Source organism: Candoia aspera, chromosome 4, assembly GCF_035149785.1.
Source record: "Candoia aspera isolate rCanAsp1 chromosome 4, rCanAsp1.hap2, whole genome shotgun sequence".
Lineage (NCBI taxonomy): Eukaryota > Metazoa > Chordata > Lepidosauria > Squamata > Boidae > Candoia > Candoia aspera.
Genome location: NC_086156.1, coordinates 4943915 through 4968272, shown reverse-complemented (window position 1 = coordinate 4968272; position 24358 = coordinate 4943915). Strand labels below are relative to the sequence as shown.

Below are 24358 nucleotides of genomic sequence, written 5' to 3'. Positions count from 1 at the left end.
GCAAGGCTTTTCCCAAACCAGAGTTGCCTCATGTCAAGGCTGATGAAGCAGCCACCGTACCAGGCTGCAGCTCCATTAGAGGGGACAGGTAGGCAATGTCTGCCACGTACCAACTCAGTCCCCTGCGCCATTCCTCCCTCCTCCTCTTCCTTCTGAGCATTCCCCCAATTCAGCAACTGCTTGAGGCAGCTTTTGAGTGTCCTGAAAGGAAGCAAAGTACTATTATTCCTCAGTTGCTGCATTTGAACTGCCAGGGGTGGGTTAAAGAGCATGAATGGGATGCTCTGGCTGAGAGACTCAAGAACTTGCTCAAAGGCTGAATCCCTTGATTTTGGTCGATGGCGGGGATGGCTATCACTTGTCCTGCTGTACAACAACAACATGCCTTGGTAGCCCCCCCCCCTATATTTATGGGATGTACGAGCGGCACAGCACCAGAAGCAACTCGATTTGCCATCTGGAGGCCTTTCCCGGTCAAAAAATGCTAGCTCAACTCCGCCACCTTCTGGCTTGAGAAAAATGTACCCGAATGAGCTACTTGAGTGATCTCATCAGCCTTTCTCCCCCAACCCGCCCCCACACTCTGATCCAACACGTTGGGAGATTTTTCTGGATTTTTAGATACAAAAACAGGTCCGTCTCATCACAACGTTCATTCTCGCCCCGGTGGATGCAAATTCTGAAAGATCCTTTACGGAGTGAAGCCATCAGATTTGAATGAAAACTCCCAGGCAAATTAGAAATGGAATATATGGCTTGTTTTTGATGTGTTTTATTCAGGCACAATCTCTTTGGAAAGCTGACCTTTCTTTGGAATGTTATTTAACATATTCTAAATTAATTGAAGCACACATTCAAAGAATTGCTTCAATGTAGCTTCATCTCCCAGAATTCCTCAGCCAACATGCCATTGCAGAGAATTCTGGGAGTTGAAGTCCACACATCTGGAAGTTGCCCAGGTTCGGAAACTCTGATCTGCAGAATGAAGCAACAGACAAGCGGATTTGTGGGAAACTGTTTCGTTGCTTTAAAGAGGAAAGTTTTGATTTTTTTAAAGCTGCAGAACATTCCTCTCCATGCCCCACATATTAGAAGCGCAACTGTCCAAATTCCCTTTAAAAACAATCTTTAATTTTCAACAGCAACACCTCTCAACACCCCTGCCCCCCCCAATTAACCCTGATTATCAGTGCTTTGCTCCTTTTCCCAAACCCTCCCACGGTAGTCTGTTCATCTCAAGAACTGTGGAATTGTTCAACGCAGGGAAAAGTGTAAACAGTTCCTTTATTAGATTAACAAACAGTTCACCCATTGCTCATTATCCTTTAATACTTCCCAGCAATAAAAGAGAAAAAAAATAGACAGCTTTATTTATTTTGCATAGGTAGCTGATAAGATTTCAAGCAATTTGCCAACCCCAACTGACTCCCCAGCCAAAGAAACCATTGCAGCACCTTTGACTCAGAGGCAAAAACATTCCATTTACAATAGGACTGTGCGGTTTGGTGTTTTATTATTATTTTTAAAAACAGATCTATAGAGCATTTTTTTTTCATTTTGGAAAATATATTGACTACAGTTTTTTTTTTTTTACACTGACATTTCCAAGGTCTTTTGAGATGTGAGTCCACCTCCCCATCATTCTAGTTCATCAATAATGCCAGGACCAGAGATTGCACAAACCAGAAATTAAACTAGTCTTGAGGTGGAGCGATTCGGCAATTCAAATCTTTCCTTGCTTTTTTTAAATTACAGTACAAAGAGCTGAACAAGAAGGAACAACTGTGCACCTTATTCAAAAGAACCAAAGCAATTGTATTTCTTTTGGATTATGTCTTCCTTCCCAAATTCCTGCCCATTCCTCCCCCCCCCCCCCCGCCCCTTCCAGCTTTGATGAAGTATATTTCTGAACACAACCAGGATTTGCCTATTTAACGATTGTGGATATTTATTTATTGGTATCCAAGGCATTCTGCTTCCCAGCTTGAGTTCAAAACTAGAAAGTTAGGTGAGTTACAACCGGGTGCAATCTACTACACGGTGGATGCAACAGCTCTGCAGACAGAGCTCCCAATGACTTAGAAGACAGCGGAGGGCAAGGCTTCTCAGTCTTCCTTTTCTGTCCTGTCCAAGTTACTCACGGTGCAAGACATGAGTAACTCTATCAAGCAAGAGGAAAGACTGGGTGGACATAATTCTCCCATTCGGCCTAATGGTCCCTCACGCTGCTTATGAATGCAGAGGGGAAAACTGAAGGAAAGGAAATGGAATTTTAAACTCTGGGAATCCTCCATGCGCTGGTGCTGCATCATGCCCATTTTTTAATCATCCCGCCCGGAAAAAAGAAAAAAAACCCAACATACAACCGACAACAGAACTTCTCAAGAGGCAACACTTCGAAATAAGTAGTAACACAAAGTTGACACGGCTGCATCACCACAGTGTTTTTGCTTGGCATCTTCACCTGCGTAGAGAGAGACCCAGAGCATAAAAACAATCAAACTTGCAGGTGAATACGCAAAGCCACGGACCCACACAGGGATCTCGGAACTATTACACTGATTGTCATGGCTTTGTTAAATTTCATTCCTGCTTTGCTAAATCATGGGGTAAGTAATAGTAATAATTTTTGACAAACAAGATAAAAGTCAGGCAGAAGCTAGAGTTTAGGGCTTCGGAGCAGGGATGGGATGAAAGAAGTCGAGATGGCCACAGCCATGGGACTGAAGCCCCACCCCCTTTTTACTTGCATCACTGACTTCTTTGACTCCGCCCCCACCTGACACCCCTGGTAGTTTGCAATATATTATGCTCCCTGGGCTGCCCACATTAAGACATCAAAAATGCCAGGATGCTGACATTGCAGAACGCAGTGCGTGTCATCTGCTTACTCCCTTCCAAGCAGGTGCGCAATCTTGGCTAATATTTTTACAAGGGGCCAATGTGTTGTGTTCAACCCAAGGCAAATGCGACACCACCGGTCGGTGTGTGTAGAAGTTGTGCAGATTTGAACAGAACTCTACTTTACAGCAATGCACGATTGCATATTACAGACAAGGCATCCCTGCCTTGTGTCAGAGTTTAAAAATAACCAATTGGACAGTTTAATGGCACACTGAAGTGGAGAATAGCTGATTTTATTCTTCCCATGTGCGATTTATCACAGATCAGCCACAAAACCAGGAGAATAGATCTGAGGGATCCCCAAGCACATGGGTATGGCTCTAATATGCTTCATAAACGAGATAAACAAGTCATAAAATGAATTCTGCCTCAGAAAAGCCAGCCCAAACAGAAGTAATGCCTAATTTTTAAAGCAGTTTTCCCCAGCCTAGGTGCCTCCCCACGAGTAACTTCCAAATCCCCGTGTTCTCAATCAGGAGTATTTAAGTTGTAGAGCTCCAGAATTGAAATCCATCTCTTTGGATGGTGCCCAGGTTAGGAAAGGCTGCTTTAATTGCCATCAGACTGTTATAATAGCCATGATTTTCCACAACTTGAGCAATTTCCATATCCCAGGGTTCATCAGAATTGAGAGAGGGGAGGGAAGGGCCTCCCCCACCCCCACATAAACCCCATCAGAAGTTCTACTGCCTGCTGGATGTGGGATTCCCACAATGTTACAAGACACTTTTCATAATCAACATTCATTCACAGACATTTAAGGCAACTGGATAGAGGGGAAAAAAACCACTGGTTTTATAAAAAGGGAACGTCTAACAAAAAAGGTCTGCGTTATGTACAAACAGATCGCATAAAACTGTCAGAAAGACACACGTACTAGAAAGGGCAAGATATGATGGAAACTGGCAGTTGGGAAGATCGAGAAGTTCAAGACAAGCCAGAAAAAGCACTGCAAGTTTTCTTCAACTCCATTCCAACCCTTTCCATCGTATTTGCCCCTGCTACAACCTGAATTCTTTTCCCTGCAGACTGTATCCGTGGCTCAGGAAGCCAGAAATACAGTGGAAAAATACTGCTCAGAGAACACGCTTTGGCAGTACAAATGCTTCACTATTTTGAAGTCAAACACCCAAATTAAAGATTTGACCGACATCCATACTTCAAACCAAAAAGAAAAAGCAAAGAAAAACCACCAACAATCCAGCTGTTGTTATTCTCTGTGTTGCCAGATTCCTGGCAGACGAGACATACAATGCCAAAACAAGAACCTTTACTAGGCCAAGTGAGGATATACAGAGGGGCAACCCTCTGGGGCTCTCATAGGACTGTCCTGCTGATATGATACTGCTAGAGCTCTCCAAACACTGGTTTAAAATCCCTTTGATGGAGTGGCAAGTCTGGTTTTTTGGCTTTTCATTTTACTGTGCCTCTGATCACCTGTCTTATGCCCTTGGCAGTTGGCCTGATGTTCGCTCTGAATCAGTGGGCTCATCTGCTTCTTAGCTTATTTTTTTTTTAAACCATAATCAGGCAAAGGCAAGGAGCAAGGACCTGCAATTGCAGCATCTGATGGTTTTGCTAGGGTTGAGCACCAAATGTTTTCGGACAGTTCTTGTCCAATATGGCTAATTTGAGCAATTAAAAGGACTTCGGTTGGTGCAAAAAAAACAAAACAGAACAGAAGTGAATTTAGGAGGAGGATGGAAACATACTACTGAGGTGTGCCCCCTTTTCGGTTCAAATGGTCCAAAAAAAAAAAAAAAGATATGGAAGACCAACATCCTTGATACTTATCACAATGTTTCCCTCCAAGGATGGAAAAATGTATACATCTAAGCACTGGAGAACAATTTGACAATCTGGACAAAAGAAAGCTGGTCCAAAAAGCTTTTCTATTTCACACTTGGGCAACCCAATTTTCCTAAACGACCTTTGGTTCGAATGGTCTCAACACTCCAACCCCAGGTCAGGTTGGAAAGTTGCTAAGAAAAAGAGAACCCATCTTCCACCCTAGAATCAACACCCTTATTTTTTCTTTTTCCCCCCAAAAAGGAAGCAGCACGAAGGGAAGAAACCGGAGTGAAAATTCCACTGTGAAACACTCACAGCGGGACACGCAACCCCAATTAAAAAATTAAATGCTTAACATTTGACTAATTGGCCGGAAACACTAAGGAAAGGACGTTTGCAATTTCAGTAGCAGAGGCACAGCGGCGAAGAACAGTATAACAGCCAAGGTTCAGTTCCATTTGGTGAGCCTTCGTTAGCAGCGATTACGGGAAAAACAAAACACGGGGCACAATTAAAAAAAAAATAAAGGAAGCGTCTCCCACATGAGGGCCATTGAAAGGAGGGGAGATTATGGTCACAAGTAGCCTCCTCCTATCCCTTCCACCAGGACTTCGGCCCATCGTTTGCAATAGCTCAATATAAATATTTCAAGCTTAATAAATAAACTCATTGTCTTCTATGCTTTCTCTGTATTTTATCCCTGACATCAGAAACACCTGGCAGTTGTGTGTTTGCAAACACAATAAAAGACTCTTCCTGAAGGTACTGAGGACTTGCAATGGTGGGCATTCCCCATTCCATTTTGCGGTATTCCGTAAAAACTTTAAAAATGGAGATACGTCCTAATCTATGTGCAAAACGTCGTCCAAATTAGTAAGGTAGTTGCATCTCCACCCTAGATATCACCCCATTTATTTCCACCTACTTGTCTGCTGTTTCAAATGTGCTACAAAATATAGCCATTGATATTTTAATGACAGTAACTGGGAGAATGAAACCCATCACCTTTTCCAATTTCCTCCTTTGATTCCATATATTACACTGCTCTATAAAAGCCTTCCAACTTTCTTCTTCTTTGTCTTTTTCAAGCATTTAAACAATACAAGACTAAAAGATTCTGGAAATACCCCTCGTACAAAAATGATTCTTTTAAAATCTTAAAACAACATTCAAAAAGGCACTTCATCCTGGAAGAAATTAAGTTCAGAGTCAGGTCAACTGCTCTAGAAGCAGGGTGGGGTGGGAAAAACACTCTGCATAGCAGGATGAGCTGGGAAGGGGATGAATTGACTGGTTGAAATAACACCAAGCTTTCATTTTTTTTTTTTCCTTTTTTGGCATGTTTTAAGAAAAAAAGCAGATTTTGTAAAACACGTCCGTTTATGAAATTCGTTAAAAGTCCCATTCAAAATAGCTTCTTTTTCATTTTCTTTCTTGATTTTGCTTTAAAAAGTAGTTCTGGTCACCTTACAGCATCAGTCATTCCCACGGTTTAGTAGCGCCGGGTCACAATTGTCTTTCCTGTCAGAGGAAGATCGGAAACATTTTAACGCTTATCCCGCGCAGTCTCTGCAAGATGCTGGATGCTCCAGGGTGGCTGCAGTACTGCAACAGCTGGAGTTCAAAGGGCTACCTGTTGCACAGCTTGTGAAGCATTGTGTAGACTTCCCCCTCTTTGCTCAGTCCTTCAAAGAAAGGAATAAGGTCTAACAATTCTGTGTCTGCCATGTCATCAAACCAGGACTGAACAGGCACCTGAAACCAAAACAAAAACAAAAAACCACCCCTTAATATCAAGTTGTTATTCATAAAATAATCATCCTGCAATTGTAGGTTACTTGCAGCTTCAAGAAATGCCCCGGGGAGAGACTGAAGCAAGATGATACTAATCCTCCCTAGCAGCATCTGAACACAGTACAGGAAGGCAAAGTGGAAAGGCACGCGCACCGGATCCAGCCCGACTTCCCCACACCGAGCAAGGAGACTTCCAGGGAGTTCCAGGTGAAGTAAAGGGGCCTACGGGCATCGTTCAAGCGGATGGTTTTGTAGGACTGAGGGTGCATGTGTGTGCACGCATGCAGGTGAGTGTGGGTGCCTTGTTTATCTGGGGAATGCTGTGTGCCTGATGCTGCCTCTCACGTTTTGGGTGTGATACAAGGCTCTTATTTTTGTCCCTCTCCGGAGGGCTGCTTCCCTCATCTGTTCAGCATCACTGGGTTTTTGTCATGAGCACTGATGGTGAGCAGGAGGGGGCCCCTATCCAGGGGGGAAAAGGCAGGCGTAGTACTGAGGAGTTGAGCAGCCATTCAAAGAGACACAGATCAGACCCGCCTTGACTTTTGGGGTTTATCTGTCTGGGTTTTCTCACGCTTCTTCAGTTTGTTAGGATTTTCTGTCTACTGTAGCAGCAATAAAACACTAGATACCTATTTCTCATCTCGGCGTGGTTCCTGCTTGTCAGGACAGTTTTCTTCTTTTGGTTAACAGATGTTCTCTTGTGTTTTCCAGGGGTCACATATATAACTTGGCATCTGAGGCTCAAACCTAGTGTCTACCTTGAACATGGTTTCTTTGGTAAATGGCCTGAGACTGATGAGACTCTGATGGCAGGTTCCCAAATTTTGAAGAGATACCATAGGCCCCCAAATGGGCAGATCCATGACTAAACTGATTCATTCACTTATCCTCTAACACTGGCCCTGTGGTGGTGCACCTTAAGAGAGATAAGCCTTCGTGCCTCCTCTTAAAAAAAAAAAGGCAACAAATATCTCTCTAGGCAAATCTAAAGGCAGAAAAATCATTCCATATATTGCAATCCCAGTCACTTACTGCATTTTCAGGATGGAAGATGTAAGATGCCGGAGAATTATCTACTATTATGACTTTGCTCAATTCTCGCCCAAGCCGACTTAGATCTTTCACGTAATTTCCTCGGTGGAAAACACAGGATTCTCTGAAGAGTCGAGCCTTGAATACACCCCAACGGTCCAGCAAATCTGCCACTGGATCTGCATACTTTTTTTTTTTTTTTTACATAAAAGAAAAGGGGTCACAGTTAAGATGCAGAGAACGTTTCCCTCCCTGTGAAAATGAAACATGTTTTTCAATACCAATATTAAATGATCCCCAACCCAAACTGAAGAAATAAAAGATAAAACCCTGATGAGAATGTTGCTAAGTGCTTTCCTAGGGTGGGACATAAAACTTCCAGAACGCAAAAAAGATTGGCAGACTTGCGGGGAAAGAGTCTTTCCGTCTGATGGAAATGGTTTAAGAGGGGGAAGAGGCCTCCCCCCGCATCTAAGTGCTGAAAGAGGCTCCTCAGCATCATGCCACCTGACCTCAGCAAACTGAGGGCTAAGCACACAAAAATTATCTCAACTTCTGCCATGAACTTGTGATTATTTAGAAGACATTTATGGTTCGGTGTAAAACGAGGGGCATCAGAGGACTACTCTGCAAGCACCAAAAAGCATGGGGCACAGAGCCATACCATTAAAATCTCCTTGTGGAAGGGATGCTTAAATGGGCCAACTGCATAGCCACATTTGATTAGGAAAAGGGATTTAGAAAATAAAAAGAGGGAATTTATAATAATGGCCCTTGCTGACCAATTCCCAAAGAGAATATAGGTATAAATTGTTAAGCAAAATAAGCCTGCCTGTGGTTTTTCAAGAGATCTATGGGTAGGAAATAAAAAGGGAATTTTTCACACTATTTCCTCTACAACATGTGGTACTGCCAGGAAGAGGCATCAGAGATTCAGTGTTTAATCACCAGCAGTGCCAGTGAACCAGGAAAGACCCCAAAGCCTCAGCCACTAAGAAGAAATGACTTTGGACTAAGTAAGCAGTTAATTTCTGCAAAAGGCAGCTCACTGTATCTCAGAAACATTCTTAGACAAAAGGAGTGATCAGAATTATTTAGGGTTCTACAAGCACCAAAGTATTTCTAGATACTTTTGAAAAATACAGTTGCTGGGAGCCAAAGATTTTCAAACTTATATAAGAGGCTGCAACTCTGGTGTTTGTGACAGCCACACTACCTCTGATCCTATATTTCACACAACGCTGTATTTTAAATGTAGTCAGCCCTGTGGAAATCCTTTTTGGTCACAGAATCAGTTTCACTGGACTTTGGGTTTTCGGAGTGCAGCCCCACTAATGAAGAATCAAACACCCCCACCCCCACTTACTCGCTGAAATCTAGAGGGAAAAGACAACTGAATCTGAAATTACTTAATCTGAAATTACTTAATCTGAAATTACTCGGGCCGAGTCTAATCCGAAAGGCATGAGGAACCAGCTTGACCTAAATCAAAATCATGGTGGCATCTTGTCCGTGTGCTGTGAACTACAACTGGTAGTCCCATGTTTGGGAAGAGTGGAAAACCATTATAAAAGTAGCAAGTATGCTTTGGACCAGTTGCCCATGAAGGAACAGAGTTTAATCTTGTACTTCCCTAAATAGACTCTGCTGTAGTATAGACTGACAGCCAGTTTGGTGTAGTGATTAAGGCACCAGGCTAGAAACTGGGAGGCCGTGAGTTCTAGTCCCACACTGGGCACGAAGCCAGCTGGGTGACCTTGGGCCAGTCACTCTCTCTCAGCCCTAGGAAGGAGGCAATGGCAAATCACTTCCGAAAATCTTGCCAAGAAAACCGCTGGAACTTGTCCAGGCAGTCTCCGAGAATCGGACATGATTGAACGGATAAAAAATAAATAATAGTATAGATTAGGAATTAAACAGGCCAAGATTTAAAGTATTAACAGTCAACATTCATACTGTTATTATTTATAATTTTATAAAATTGAGAATAATCCTGTTTTACTTTGAAAACTCTCCATCATGTAGAATTTCTGCATGGCATAGAATTTTAGAGATTAGACTAGCTTCTAATTTCACTGCAATGCCAAGATACGATCACTTCAAATGGCACAGATATTCTTCAGTGAAAATCTGGAAGGCTAACGAACTTGTCTTGATTTTTAATCTTTCTCAAGAGATAGAAAAGAAAGCCTGTTGAACCTTCCTGGAGGAAGAAGAAGATTTAAGCTGCTTTAATGCTGAAGCTTGGGGTTTTGTTGCCACCATCCCATGGTTCAACATCCCCATCACTTGAAACTGTGTTTCAGCATCCTAGTCTATCACAACTTCCAGTGTGAACTGAACACACTGATATCATATATAGATGAGAAGGTCTGAAATTTGTACTGGGACTGTGCAAAACTCTTAAAGAGGCATTCTGCAAAGTTTCTTGCCGCTGCTTGGAATGCTATCTCTGTCCACCTGCACATGTGGATCCACGCACAGCTGCTTTGCCTTGCTGGTGGTCGGTCTGCACATGTGCACAGGTACAGCCTTGCTTATAATATTGATCCAGAGTAGGAATAATTTAAATGGGACGCGGTGGCGCTGCGGGTTAAACCGCTGAGCTGCCGATCGGAAGGTCGGCGGTTCGAAACCGCGCGGCGGGGTCTGCTCCCGTCGCTAGTCCCAGCTCCTGCTCACCTAGCAGTTCGAAAACATGCAAATGTGAGTAGATCAATAGGTACCGCGTCGGCGGGAAGGTAACGGCGTTCCGTTCAGTCATGCTGGCCACATGACCACAGAGGAAGTGTCTTTGGACAAACGCCGGCTCTTCGGCTTTGAAACGGAGATGAGCACCGCCCCCTAGAGTCGGACACGACTGGACTTAATGTCAAGGGAAACCTTTACCTTTACCTAGGAATAATTTTGGTGAAGCGGCCTTGTATGAAACCCTCGCTGGAGAACAAGACCCACTTGTCAACTTATTTGTGAGAGTCTGCTATTCCGGTGGCTAAAACACTCCCCCCCGCCACACAGACCTTGTTTCTCCACTGCTGTCAAGCCTGCAAAAGGATGGTTTTATTTTCTACAAAGCAAAACACAGACTGAGTTTTACTGCTACCACAGCTACAGACAACACTGGAAACATCACAAGACTAATACATTCATTGGGGAGCTCACTATAAGCACAACGACTTCTAATGCAAGGGTACAACAAAGCGTTGGCTCCTTTGACCATCACAAATGCACAAACACAGATGACGCCCGCACAATTCACGTAACGTTTCCTTTCACTTGCTATGTACGTTTTAACTGAAGTCTCTACTACCAATTGCCCCTCTATCGACCCAACAGTGCAGCGGATCTACTTTATCCGTCCCAGTTTAAGGATAGCGCGTTATGTAATAAACTATTTTTCTCTCTGCCCCCACATAACCATGGTAACTAAAAAAAGCCTTTCATATGAGCATCAGGAGCAATCCGGGAAGGCTACGTTGTGAGACAAGCCCATATGTGATATTGTTACCATGGAAACACTTACCCACACAAGTGTTACCATGGAAACACTTACCCACACAAAGTACACGTTGCCAGATAAAGAAAGCAGAAGAAAAAAAAGGGGGGGGGAGATGAAGATAATTATTTTCTCTTTATTTGGTATGACATGCAAAGAAAGACCCAACTTTGAAAACGGTCCTCGCAGGAGATTCGGGGTAAAGGAAGAAAACTCATCGTTAATTGTTCACCGAAGGCCCAAGGGACCACTCTTCTGAAACGCTGGGGAACTGGCACGCAGGCCAGTATTACAGACCCAACTATGCTGAGAGTGTGCAGTACCCGACTCTGGAGTACCTGAAATGAGACAAAATACTGGGAATAAGAGACATGCCAATTGCCGGACTTACTTTTGCTAGGCTGGCCGTGAACAGCACACATTCAAAGAGTTCTCCCATCCTCTGAAGAAATTCGTCCACGTGCGGTCGTTTTAGTACATAAACCTGAAGGTAGAGAAAGAAAGGAAGAAGAACAGTCACTGGGATTCAAGAATGTGCAAACACTCTTCAGTATACCTGGAGTTCATGATCCTGGAGAATAAATGTACGTTTGATAAATGTAAGGGTGGAAGCGGAGTCCCACTGGATCGTAACGAAGGCCTATCTGGTATGTTTTGTTCCTGCAGAAACCAGCCAGATGCTTCAGGAGAGACACTATAAACTTAAAGGGTCATAACTTAAAATTAAAGGGCAATATTGTACAAGAACGATGAATGTATTTAAGGCCATCTTGTTCAATTCTTCAAAAAGGGAAGATGTCCTCAAGATGAAAAGACACTTGCATTTCCTTTTCAAAATGGCAAAATTCCGGAATTGATTTTCATGGCTTTTACTATTAAAGCTGACTATGGGACTGCAACCAAGGTACTTCAATAAATAATTACAGCTAATGCAATAAAACCTATCCATACTAACTCAAGAAATTTTATTTCTCTTAGATAATTATTGGACGTAAAAAGTTAAGAAATACTGACTTAGGACAGAGGTATAGCAGAAGAGAGAGACAAACAGTACAACTATTGTATCAACATGTAGTTTGGTTTTGTATGTGTTTAATTAACTTTTTGAACTGGGGGGAATCTACCCCTGACACATGGTAGAGTATCTTTAGCTGCTCTTACTAGAAGCGTGAGAAGACCCGTGGACTCGGATTTTCCAGCATCCTGTTTATTGAGTTGTGGCTACGTCCCAGTGCAAGTATTCAAGGATAGGCCATTAAGAATGCACACAGCCTATCCTGGATTACTTGAACCGGGTCACAGCCCCTTCTGGAAAGGCACGTCAAGAACACTGTCCTTCAGAGAAAGAATAGATGCTAACCGTCATCACCAACTAAAATCATGCACAACACTTTTAACAGTTCATAATTTCCCTTGTTTTTACACACCCTGGCCCACTTCTAAAGGGAAAAAAACTTAACAGTTTATATTCTTTCTTTTTTCGCTGTCTATCCTAGATCTAAGATAATACGCACAGGAGCTTGCATGTTCAAAGAAATGCAAGTCTCATTCAGTCTCAGGTGATGAGATTTGTAGTGGTTTCTCTTCTGCGGTGCAGTTTAGTATCTTACACACACTCCCTGCTCCAAGTTAGAACCTCAAAGCCTTTTCAGACAGAACGATGCTCTGTCCAAAATACGATTCTTAACGTCACCTTGATGCACTCAATGCATTGTTCTTGTGGACGCTAATATTTTCTTTTATTGCTCAAAGGGTTGAAAAGACTACTCATTAGTTTAGTAGATACCATATTCTTGACACTGAACTTTGATTCTTTTGAATCATGTTGCATCTTTGACCCTCTAGGTTCAAGCACCCTAACATGATGGTTGCAAACAAGGATATGATTTCTGGAATGTACCACTCAAAAGCATTTAATGGGGCACAAAGGAAACCAGACAAATTGGAATCAGTAATTTTCCTTTACTTCAGAAAGCTGTCAGAAAGCCGTATTTGAATTCACCCTTTTCAGATGAGCACGTCTGAAAAACTGGACCTTTAGCACCAAGAACTGACATCTGAAGTTCTGGAAGTTTCATAGTCACTGAGCCAGTTACCTGGATAAGATGATGGTCAACAAGACCATGCAGCAGAATATTCTTACGTGCTGAACCAATTATTGTTACTGGTTTAAGAGATACCTTTTACATTCTTGTTGACAGCTCAGCCATTTGAACTGAAATGGCTTCCAAGTAAAAACTCTGCAGTCCTGAAACACACTAATTTTAATACGTCCATTAACTCCAAAACTTCAGCCTAATCCCACAACCCTAGACAGACACAAAGCAATTCACCACCCCGACACGAAAGTGCAAATACAGCAGTGCTTCTCACCTGATGTATAGTTCCATCAATTTCAACTGGAACAATGAAATCAGCGTTGCTAATTGGCTAGAAAAGTGAAAGCAAAATGATTTTTAAAAAGAATGATTGGCAGGATGCACAGACTCTAGAGAAACTTGAAGACTGGCAGCACAGCTCACAGGGTAAGCTGCAGAACTTTTGGTGACAACGGGCACAGACTGCTCCTTTTACACCTACCAAGGAGATTGGAATCATCCTGTTCGTATATTGGAGAGAGGCATTCAGATGTTTTGCATAATACAGGAGTGACAGTGGACAAAATGCTATTGATACCTTTTTTTAAACCAACAAGGAAGGGCTGCTAAAAGGTGGAGCGGGCTGCACCTTCTCTCAGGCAGATCGGAGATTTCTTTCCCTCTGAATAAGACTGGGAAAAGGCAGTATCCCATATTCCTGCTACTCTCCAACAGAATTACTTAGTAGAGAAAAGCAACTATTTGCTATGTGAAATCCTGCTTCACTGGCAGGTTCATTTAAGAGAAAGGATCCCAGCCTCCAGTTCAATACAGTATGTGCTAGTGGAACTGCTTGGGGTTAATGCATTTTCTTTATTTCCCCCATGGACTCATTTCCCCTTTCAAACAGGAGAATTCAGAACACACAGCCCTCACTAGCAACACTACCAGCAAAAGAGCAGATTGCATCAGCTCTTCCTGGGACACGTCCAGGGGAAAGCAGCTGGCAGATATGCAGCCTTCAACTGACTGTGTTCCTTTTCTCCAAGAACACAGAACATTTTGGAAATGTTCTGAAAAGGTTTCCCCCCAGTTTTTAAAGAGGAACACAACCTTTTCCCAAATGAGGACTTTTAACAACTCGGATATTCATCTATTGAGAAAGCTCTTGAGGCTAATAAGCAATCCCAGCCCGGTATACGCAGACAACAGAGTGGGGTGAGAATGGTTTTCATCCCATTTGAGATTCCAAGGGGAGAATGTCATTTTCAAATGTTTCCCTGTTTTAAGAAGTAAGAACTTAGGAGATGGAAGAAAAGAAAAACCTAAAATGTTCCCCGCTCTCTTATGGGTTTCTACCCACAGGACAAGTTTTATTATCTGAAGTCTGAAGAAATGTCTCCACCTGGTCCACATGGGAAGACCAGGCCATAAAGCTGCTTTAGAAGAGCTTTGCATGGGTTGTGTAACCCAGACCATATACAGGTAGTCCTCACTTAACAACTCTAACTGGGACCGGAAACTCTGACATTAAGTGACACGGTGTTAAGCTGAAAAACCACATGACTGTGCTGCTTAGCAATGGCAGTTCTGGCAGTCCCAGTTGCTGTCATTAAGTGAGGACCACATGTGACCAGGGGAGGCTGCAATGTCATAATTGTGAGGATCATAATCACATGACTGCAGGGGAATGCTGTGACGGCCGTAAGTACGAGGACCAGTTGTAACTACCATTCGTTCAGCGCCGTCGTAAGTTCGAATGCTCGTGGAACGAGTGGTTGTTTAACGAGGACCACCTGTATTTGCGCCATCACACACAAAGAATACTTTCCTCTTTCAGTGAATACAAATAAATTATCATTTAAAAAAAATACTTCAGAGTAGAGATATATAATATTTTATTGATAATAATGAAGTTACCAAGAAGATTAAGGATAAGATTAATATAAAATATACCCTAAACACTTAAGTGTACAAAGTACTCACAATATCACTGACTACCTCTTTGGAATGGGAGATGTTGAGCACACACACAGCTGTGGCCCTTATCTGAACCACTAGTATGTTGTTCCTAAATTCTCATTAGACAGTCTCTATCATTCCTCTGTCTCTATATTTAATGTATATACTATAAAGACCCCTCAACAGATGGCAGCACTAGACTGATCTTGGTCTAGGCTCAGAAACTAAGCAGGGTCTAAGCCTGATTAGTACTGGGGTGAGGGATTTCTAGGGAACTCCAGGCTGTAGACTAGACCGGGAAGTTAAAAAAAAAAAGGAAGAAGACAATGGCAAACCACTTCTCGATTGCCGCCAAGAAAGCATGTGAATGGGTCCATGAAGCCTACAGGAGCCGAGCTCAGCTCAAAAGAGGTTTTATGCAGAGAGGGACATTAACACAGTGTTTCTCAACCTCGGCAGGTTTAAGATGTGTGGACTTCAACTCCCAGAATTCTTAATGAACATTTGGTTCATTTGATTAATGGAAAGCAACGTGTTCTGAGGCTCTCCTTTGGATACACTTGCCTATAAACTATTAAATATCATGGTCACTCATTAACGATGATAGCATGGCAGCAAGGACATCACAGGATCTAAAAAGTACATCTCATAAGGGACATTTACAGAAAGCGTGCCAGCCTTCATTCATGTATTTATCAGCAAGATATATGGAATACTGTACAGCATACATACCTTAAAGGAACTATGTACTAGCGTTTCATCAAGATCAATGACCACGCATTTCTTCCTGTAATCAGATATTGTCATTTCTGGCAAGAGGTATTTAGCTGGTGGCTAAACAGAGAAAAAAGGAGCACCCCCATGTTAGAAACATCCACGCTGAACTTGGTTCAACAGTAATGATTGCTGAAGACTAATATAGATATACTTCAATTATTTATAGCTTATTAGATAAATAACTGGAACCATTGTTTTGCATGGACTATATGGGGTTTCTATGAAACTCTCCCAAATCAACATTTCCGCCTGCTATGAAAGATCCCCAGCAGAGAAATTCTGAAATGGAATGAGATTAACCCCAACTGAAGAAACTCTTTTTATCATACTTTCAAGAGAAAGCATTATTTTAACTCGAGCAGACTTGTACTCTAAATGATTAAAAAAACTGCTAAGACTGAACTCCACAATATGTTTTTTTTTTCACAATTTGGCTGAATTGGGCTCATTTGAGAGAATATTATCAGTAATCTGACAAAATGGCTGCCATGTGGCTATGGCCAGTCACAAAACGTTAGTTTTACGGACAGCAAGCCAAATAGGTTTAGAGACAAGCAGCCTGGCTGATAAACTCAGTACAAGGCAAAAGCGAGGTCTGAACCTGGACAGACATCACAATTTTTCCCCATATAAGATCCAGTTAACAGAATAGAGATGGATGAGCATCAGAAAAACCCAGAAATGTAGCAGCCACCTACATGGATTCGCCTCAACATCCGTCCAAGAAAACGAAGAACAGAACAAAACAAGCAAACATAGAAAACGACAAAACACACTGCATGCAAAATAAAAGAACAAAACACAGACACACTTTATTTTAGTAACTTCTGTCCTGGCCTGCCTCTCTAGCCTTCCCCTAATTTAAGACTGGACCGAGAATACCCACAATTCTTGTTTTTTAAGAATGCCTCTGCGTCCATATGAGGCAACCTTGGTAATCCAGGTGGTTGTGGAGATTGAACCCACCAGATTCCCAGAGAGAAAGAAAATATCGAAAAGGGAAAATTGGAAAGCCTTATAAACATCAAGAGAGGTGTTCAGAAACATACGATGCCCACACATTTGGCACTCAGGTGAACTGGAATTACATAGGCTGGGAATATTAGCCACAAACCTATAGTGAGGCAGGGAAAAAAAAACCCAAGAAAGCTCCTTTATGGAAACTCTTAAGTGGCATCTGAATTTTGAGGATTATCCCTTGCAGTTGGCAATGCAGCACCTGTGGGGAGTATAACTTACATGATCTCACCAAATCAAATGGAGCTTTCATTTTTTTTAAAAAATGGCAAAGTCTGATTTTGGTAAGGATACCAGTATCATTTGACTGTGGCTATTTTATTTTATTTATTTTTCGCATCCAGACCAGGGAGTGATCCTGAGTGATGGACTGGCAATCACTGGCACTGTAGTCTTCCCTGAGTATTATTTTTATGCCTGTTTTTGTGCCTCACAGTTGCCTTGTTCCCACCAGCCCCTAAACGTTGCCGGATGAAAGCAGCCTTCTTTGTCCTGTGAAAGCCCTTTGACTTTTGCAGAGGGTGTGCAAAAAACAGGAACCACTGAAACAGAAATGAGGAGATCTACTGGATGACTTTCCTGACCTTCCCTTGGCAAATGCTTTCTCGTGATTTTGCAAGGAGTGGCTTGGTTGTTAATGAGAGGTTTTGCCCTCTCGTCTCTGGAGTGACAAGTTCTGTGCTGGAAATAAAATCCCATGAAAATGTAAATTGGCTGCATCTTTTTCTTAAGCAAACTGAAATTGTAAGCAGGTTGAAAGGCACTGAGAGCCGGTGCAATGTAATGATTAAGAGGCTGGACTGGTCCTGGACTGATCCAGGTTCTAATCCACCCTAATCCTGGAAGCTCCTGTGTGTTTCTGGGCCACCCATTCTCTCTCTCAGCCCAACCTACTTTGCAAGGTTGTGGTGAGGGGGAAAAATGAGGGGAGGGAGCATTTTTCCCCACCTGGAGCTACCTGGAGTTCCTGAATGAAAGGTGGGATACAAGTCTAACAAATAAATACTTCCCCCCCAATAAAGACAGATATGGCCTGCACACCTCCCTTATTACAGCAATGTATTGCATTTGTAGAAAAGTCAAGCTGCTATTCCTATCTGCAAGCATTCAAGGCTTGGATGAGGTAATGAACTGTGGAGTGTCTGATACAACACTTCCCTCTTTGGAAACCGCACACGAGAAAGCTAAATCAAACTGTCTTTACGAGGGGTGCCGAGAATCTACGAGTGGGGCAGCATGTGTGTGTGTGTGTGTGTACATAATTAAATTTATATGCCGCCTGGCTCCCTGTGACTCTGGGCGGTTTACAATCGTTGAAACATTGAAAAACAAAGAACGATACAAAAAAACAAAACAAAAACAGCACAACAGAGCAACAATGGCAAAGGAAATAAACCCAGTGGAGAACAGAAAGGAAGAAAGGGGCATCAGTTGTCCTCTCCATACATTACTCCAGTGTTTCTCAACCCTGGCCGCTTTCAGGGGTGTGGGCTTCAACTCCCAGAATTCCCCAGCCAGCCATGCTTTCAGCTGGCTGTGAAAGCCTTACACTATAAGGCTTTCACAGCCAATTGCCATCAAGTCTGCATTTTTTTAAAAAAAATAAATGCCTTGTTAATCCGAAGTCGCCACAACCGATCATAATAACCATCTGCTGAATAAGGAGAGTTTCTTTGCACAAGACTATAATCTGCAGTTGGTAGCTCTGTTTCAAACTGAAATCTCAGAGTATAAGCAGGCAGAGCAATCTGGTGGTTAAGTGCTGGACTAGCAGGAGGAAGATCCAGATTCCGTTCTGGCCTTAGACGTGGAAGCCAACCGGGTGACTTTAGGCCACCAGTCCCTCTGTCTCAGCCCTAGACTGGGAAGTTGAAAGAAGTCCAGCACCCTGCACTGGACCAGCATGGTAGCTCACTGTCTGTAACTTCAATGGAGAGGGCTTCATCCTGCAGTCAGTTGATTTGGGCTGATAACAACAACAACAACAACAACAGGCATGGGAAAGTAAGAATCTCTCCCATGTGCTGCAGCAACAAGGCCTCCTGTACTGATAAAGAGAATTCTACCCTCACCAGCCAACTTCAGAAATGCAGGAGAGCCAACACACAGCCAAAAACACACAGCTGGAGGCTACGGAGAGCCAACCTGTAGTGGTTTCAAAACTGTGTTTGTGAGACATGAGACATGTTTGATCACGCTGGAGGAGTGGAGGAACTGTGTGGAAAGTGGTGCTAAGTGACCTCACTTTGAATGGGACTAAAGTAACTATTCCTAGTTAAGTGCGTCATGCGAACTGCTGTTGGTGGTATCAACCGTTCTTCCAAGATCAAGGCAATATCCACCGATAAGGTCCCTCTAGGAATTTTATCTTTATTACCATTTCAATTTCCACCCCTTGTGCCCAGAGAAGACTGAAAATGGCAGGAATGAGTGGGAATGAACTTTCTTAAAATGCTCCAATGAATAAAAGGAAAAAAAGAAAGGAAGTGAGGCAGGAAGCTGCAGCCTCCCCTGTGGGTGTTTGAGCAGACAGTAAGAATGGTTGGTGCACAAAAGACCCACCCAAGTACTGCCAGATCATGAAGGTGAGTCAACAAACAGGAACAGGGGAATTTATGCCTCCTGCAGGTTGTGGTTAGTAAGATATGGTTTTGTGAGTTCTCCAGCTATGGTTCCACATTCCTTAGAGTTGTAGGATCTTGTCAGCATGCAACACACACACACACACACACATACACATGTGTAAGTGATCAGTCTGACCCCAAATCAAGAACATTAAAAAAACTGAACTTAAAAAGAATAAAAATACATACACTTGGAATGGGAATGACCTGCATCTGGTCACCCTGGGGGGAAAATGGGGGAAAAAAATCATTGTAAGAGTGCAGCATTTCAAAACAGTAGAACATAAAAGAAACGGACACGTCGGATTTAATAAATAAAGCCATTCCAACTAAAACCCAAAAAGGAATTTAGGAAATTGGTTAAATTAAGAGAGGACAATACTGTGTCAACGGAAATGATCGAGGAACTGCAAACTAATTATTACTAGAAATTTCAATATTCTCAGCAGGTATTGCAAAAGGGGTGCCAGGCTTTTTTACAGCCTTGGCGTAGTGGTTTTGCCCTGCTGAACACATCCTGGTCTCCCAGCAGCAATTGATTGGAGCAATTGGGGAAAGGAAAGACTTAGCAGAGGTGGGAAGCAGTATTCATGCAGGACACCCTTGATCACACAATTTTGGTTTGCTGCTTATACAACATGACATCAGAACCAGACCAGACATTCATCTATAACTTGTGATTGTAATTAGCACTGAGGTTATACCCTTCCTAAGGCTCAGTAGCTATGTTTAAACAGGACTGGAGCCAAATATAGCCATGCTTAAGAGCACATTCACTGCAGCCAATCATCGTATCTCAGATCAATTGATTTTATTGTATAATTTAATATTATTGAATTCAGAGAGAACCAATTATATATTTCAAAGTGAAGTGATGACTGCTTATTCTAACAGCCTGTTGGAGAGTAGGATAAAATATATATTTATTATGTTTATATACCACTGAATCAAACTACCTCATGGTAGTTTACAGTGGAAATAAAACCAAAAATACAATAAAACCAATTTCAACTTGAAATTAATAAAGAAACAATCTCAATAGGATAATAAAATAATATAATGATAACCATGGTGCCAACCTTAGTATACATGGCAGCAAATTATACTGTAACTCAAAAGGCCTTCAGAGAAGGTCCCTTTCAGCCACCTTCTGGACGGAAGCCAGTGGAGTTACCAGCTGGGCTTCTGGGTGGAGACTGTTCCACAGGATGAGGATCATGACAGAGAAACACTGTCTCTGGGTCACTGCTCCCCTTTTATGGGGAACTCTAAGCATCTCCATCTGGGATAAGCATGAAATATGGGCCAGTTCTACTTGGAGAAAGCAGTCTGGAAGGTACCTGGCAGTCAAGCTACATAAGGCTTTATAGGTTAAACCCAGCATTTTAAATTGTGCGTGGAAATCTACTGAAACCCAATGCAGCACCCACAATACAAGCAGAGTAAACCTGTAACAGCTAGTGGGTACACTAGCACATGGGTGGCTGCATTTTGCACCAACTGCAATTTCTAAATTGTTTTCAAGACCAGCCCCAAATAAAGTGCACTACAGTAGTCTAACCTACTCGCGATGAGGGAATGAGTTATTGCTTGCAGGACCTCCCGCTGCAGATAGGATTGCAACTGGCACACATGCCAAAGTTGGGCAAAGCCCCCCAGCAGTGGCATTCACTTGTAAATACAGCAGTAGCTAGCAACCCAGAAAGATTCTAAAGTTGCTGATTTGCTCCTTCAGGGGGAGTGCCACCCCAAACAGAGTTAGAACTGGAGTGGACGGAAAGCCAGATGGTTTCTAGATAAACAGGAACACCCTCAAGTTTAGCTTCAGCCTGTTTCATTGCATCCAGCCCTCCAAAGTATCCAGATGCCGAGTTAAAATTTCCATGACGTCACTCATCCTCCTTGTGACAATGAACAGCCGGGTAGCATACTGATGATATCTCACCCCAAACCAACAGATGAGTTCTCTCAGAGGTTTCATGTAGGTACTAAAAAGTAGGGGTGACTGAACTAACTAATGTGGACCACACAAAGGAGTATCTTCCATCCCTGCTGGGTGCCATCCCTTTAGGAATTAGCAGAACCATTGTAAACATGTACCTCCAGACTTCACAAGCAGTCCAGACAGGTGCCATGATGGTATCAAACACCAATGGGAGATGAAGTAGCACCATGTAAAGCTTACTACTTCATTCAGATCCTGACAGAGGTCATCCAACAGAGTGGCCAGTGCCATTTTCATTTCTGAAAACAGTCTCCTGCTTCCCTCTCTGTCACTGAAGTCCCACCATCTTCTCAACAACCTTCCTGAAAAAGAGAAGGCCAGGGCCAGGGTGCTGTCCTATATAGCTGGATCCAGGGAAGGCCTTTTCAGAAAGGGATACATCACCAACTCTTTAAAGGAGGCTTTGACCATTTTTCAGATCCAGCTACTCAATGCCACCAAGAAAAAAAGAATTATCCTTGTTCATACCTTAATGATTCTCAACAGGGACTGAAGATCTGTTGTATGCTACCTCATCTAACAACCTAGGTGGCGTTTTATAATCGTGGATTTATTCATAAAAAGCTCCATCCCCCCACCAAAAAACCACCCTATAAAAGAAAACACTTACCTTTTGAAGTCCGCCATTCTCTTCCACCAATGGAGGAAGGACACTGGTGCTGTTGGGAGACGGTGACTCAACATTGTAGTCACGAAAGCAGCAGAATAAAGTGCTGAAGATGCTTCTACTCCTCTGCTTTTTCAAACTGAGATTACATTGGGACACTGCAAAGAAATACAATATTCCACTGAAAATGGTTTCTGGGCTTGTGAAGAATGCCTGTTGTTTCACATAGGGCGTAGATAGTTAACTGTAACATCACAGCATTGACTGAAAAAAAACCCACCACCATTATTTCTGGCGAATCACTATTCTTTAGTCTGAAAAACAGGTTTTCTGTAAGTTTAATTTTTCTATTTGTAAGCAAGCAAATTAATTCCAGGTTATGATGTTGTGTATTTCCACAGAAGATGCTTGATGTCCATGTAGTGGTGCTTGAATGAAATGGAATTCTAGACAGCTATACATGATGGAATTTGTCAAGCCACACAGTTCTGATTGCAGCAAAACCTGTACACATCACATTCATATTTTACATTAAGATATAAAGGATTTATCAGGCTATGTCAACAGAAATAAGAACCATCTGCTTCTACAGCAAAAATGTAACAATATTTTATTTAGACCCATTTGGACAAGACCTTTGAGACAGCTCTAGTGTAAACATGAAAAGTACCTGTTAAAAAGAAGGGGAAAAAAATTGCCAGCAAACACATTTCAAGGTTTGTCAGAAATGTGTGATCAAGAGGTCTTTTTCAGGACAATGAAGAGCAACTGATTTTGCGGTAAGAATCTAAATAATAGTTAGAATTAGTCGCATGATCCCAAAAGAGAGCATTTTGACCTGAGTTTCTTCAAACATATGCATCCTCTGCTCCAGTTCCCAGTGGAAAATGACTTCTGTAACTGAATTTGAAAAGCATATGTGAGGGATGCAGTTCAACCCCCATTGCAAACCCAGTTTGGAGTCCACGTTTTAAATTCAACTACAGTTTGCAGCATTACAGCTGACTTCCTAATTCAGAGCACGTAAATAGGCATCCCACAGATTTGGAAGGTGAGATCTTTATTTTGCACACCGTTCTGCCACCCGCCAGCGTTAAAAGTCATGACATCCAATGGATCCAGTGGTTTCTGTTTGGTTTCCTATTGTGGCAAGGAAATTTATCATTCCATAATATGAATGGTACTGGAGATGCTTGTATGAACTCACTAAATCTCCTTCTACAACTCCTAAATCTCATGTTATACAATGCTAACTGCAATAAGTTTTCTGCCTTAAAGAACCCCTACTTGGGTTAACTTTTAGGAAAGGCTCAACAGCAGATGGAGATTTTGAGACAGGTTTATGGCATGTTGACTTAATTTGGGCACTGGCTAGATTTATGCAATCCCAAGTAACTTCTGAGGAGTGGGTGGGAGGGGAGAAAGAAACCCAAGCCTTGTAGCTCAAAATTATGGGGCCGCTCACTGGGTGGGTCCCACTTGTCAACCTTCAGTTAAAGTCCACAAAGCCTTGCAACAAATGATGTTTCCAAGCCAACTGCCTGTGGTGCTACCAACAAGAAGGCCTTGTGAAGCTATTTTGCCTTTTTCTCCTTAATGGACTTTTTTGCCCTGGAAGGTGCTGTGGGAAAACACAGGAAATGTATAAACGGAACACCTGTAAAATGGGATTTATTTTTTGGGGGAAAAATAGTAATAATTTTTTTTATTATGCAGGGCACTTGCATAATAAAAACCTTAACTGGATGCAATCACAAACAGACCAGCAGCATTCAGGACTTAACCCCCCTCTGGCCTCAAAGCTTCAACTTGGTACTCAAGAATCATTCACACATACATAGTTGTGTTGAAGTTTATGGTAGGCCCAACACAAATACAGTTGTACTTTCTTATATTGTACGAAAGTGCTATCAAATACATCATAGGGAGGAGGCCTCCTGCTGTCACTTAGGAGAATTTAGCCTTTATTTCTCATTCTTAAATTGGACCACTGTATAATCTGGATTGGGCATGCAAGTGGGCAGTTATATACTTGCTTCACAGATCTACAAAACAACTTAGCCTCAACCTGCATTTCACTACAGACTGAGGACTCTGAGCTAGATCTAGGTTTTTGTGTCTGGCTAAGCAGCAGTGCTTCTGAAAAACACTGAGTTATTTTTACGTATTTTTAAAGTTGAAAACACTGAGTATCATTGTCTTGCATAGAGCATTTCTTTCCTCTTCACCACTTCTCAACTCAAGCATCCTAAATCTCTTGGTTTCTTC

The 24358-nt window shown here is 42.4% G+C and overlaps 1 protein-coding gene across 2 annotated transcripts in view; it reads right to left on the bottom strand.

Moving 5' to 3' along the window:
* Nucleotides 1–1266: 1266 nt before the first annotated feature.
* Nucleotides 1267–24358, bottom strand: part of CTDSPL (CTD small phosphatase like) — a 66117-nt gene continuing 43025 nt past the window's right edge. For both annotated transcript variants that reach the window (XM_063303325.1, XM_063303326.1), the window contains exons 2-8: nucleotides 22094–22248; nucleotides 19668–19700; nucleotides 15793–15894; nucleotides 13394–13450; nucleotides 11412–11504; nucleotides 7525–7710; nucleotides 1267–6450 (exon numbers count right to left, since the gene is read on the bottom strand). In XM_063303325.1, the coding sequence (XP_063159395.1) occupies nucleotides 6325–6450; nucleotides 7525–7710; nucleotides 11412–11504; nucleotides 13394–13450; nucleotides 15793–15894; nucleotides 19668–19700; nucleotides 22094–22248 (752 nt within the window). In that variant the 3' untranslated portion in view covers nucleotides 1267–6324. The remainder of the gene's footprint in view (nucleotides 6451–7524; nucleotides 7711–11411; nucleotides 11505–13393; nucleotides 13451–15792; nucleotides 15895–19667; nucleotides 19701–22093; nucleotides 22249–24358) is intronic.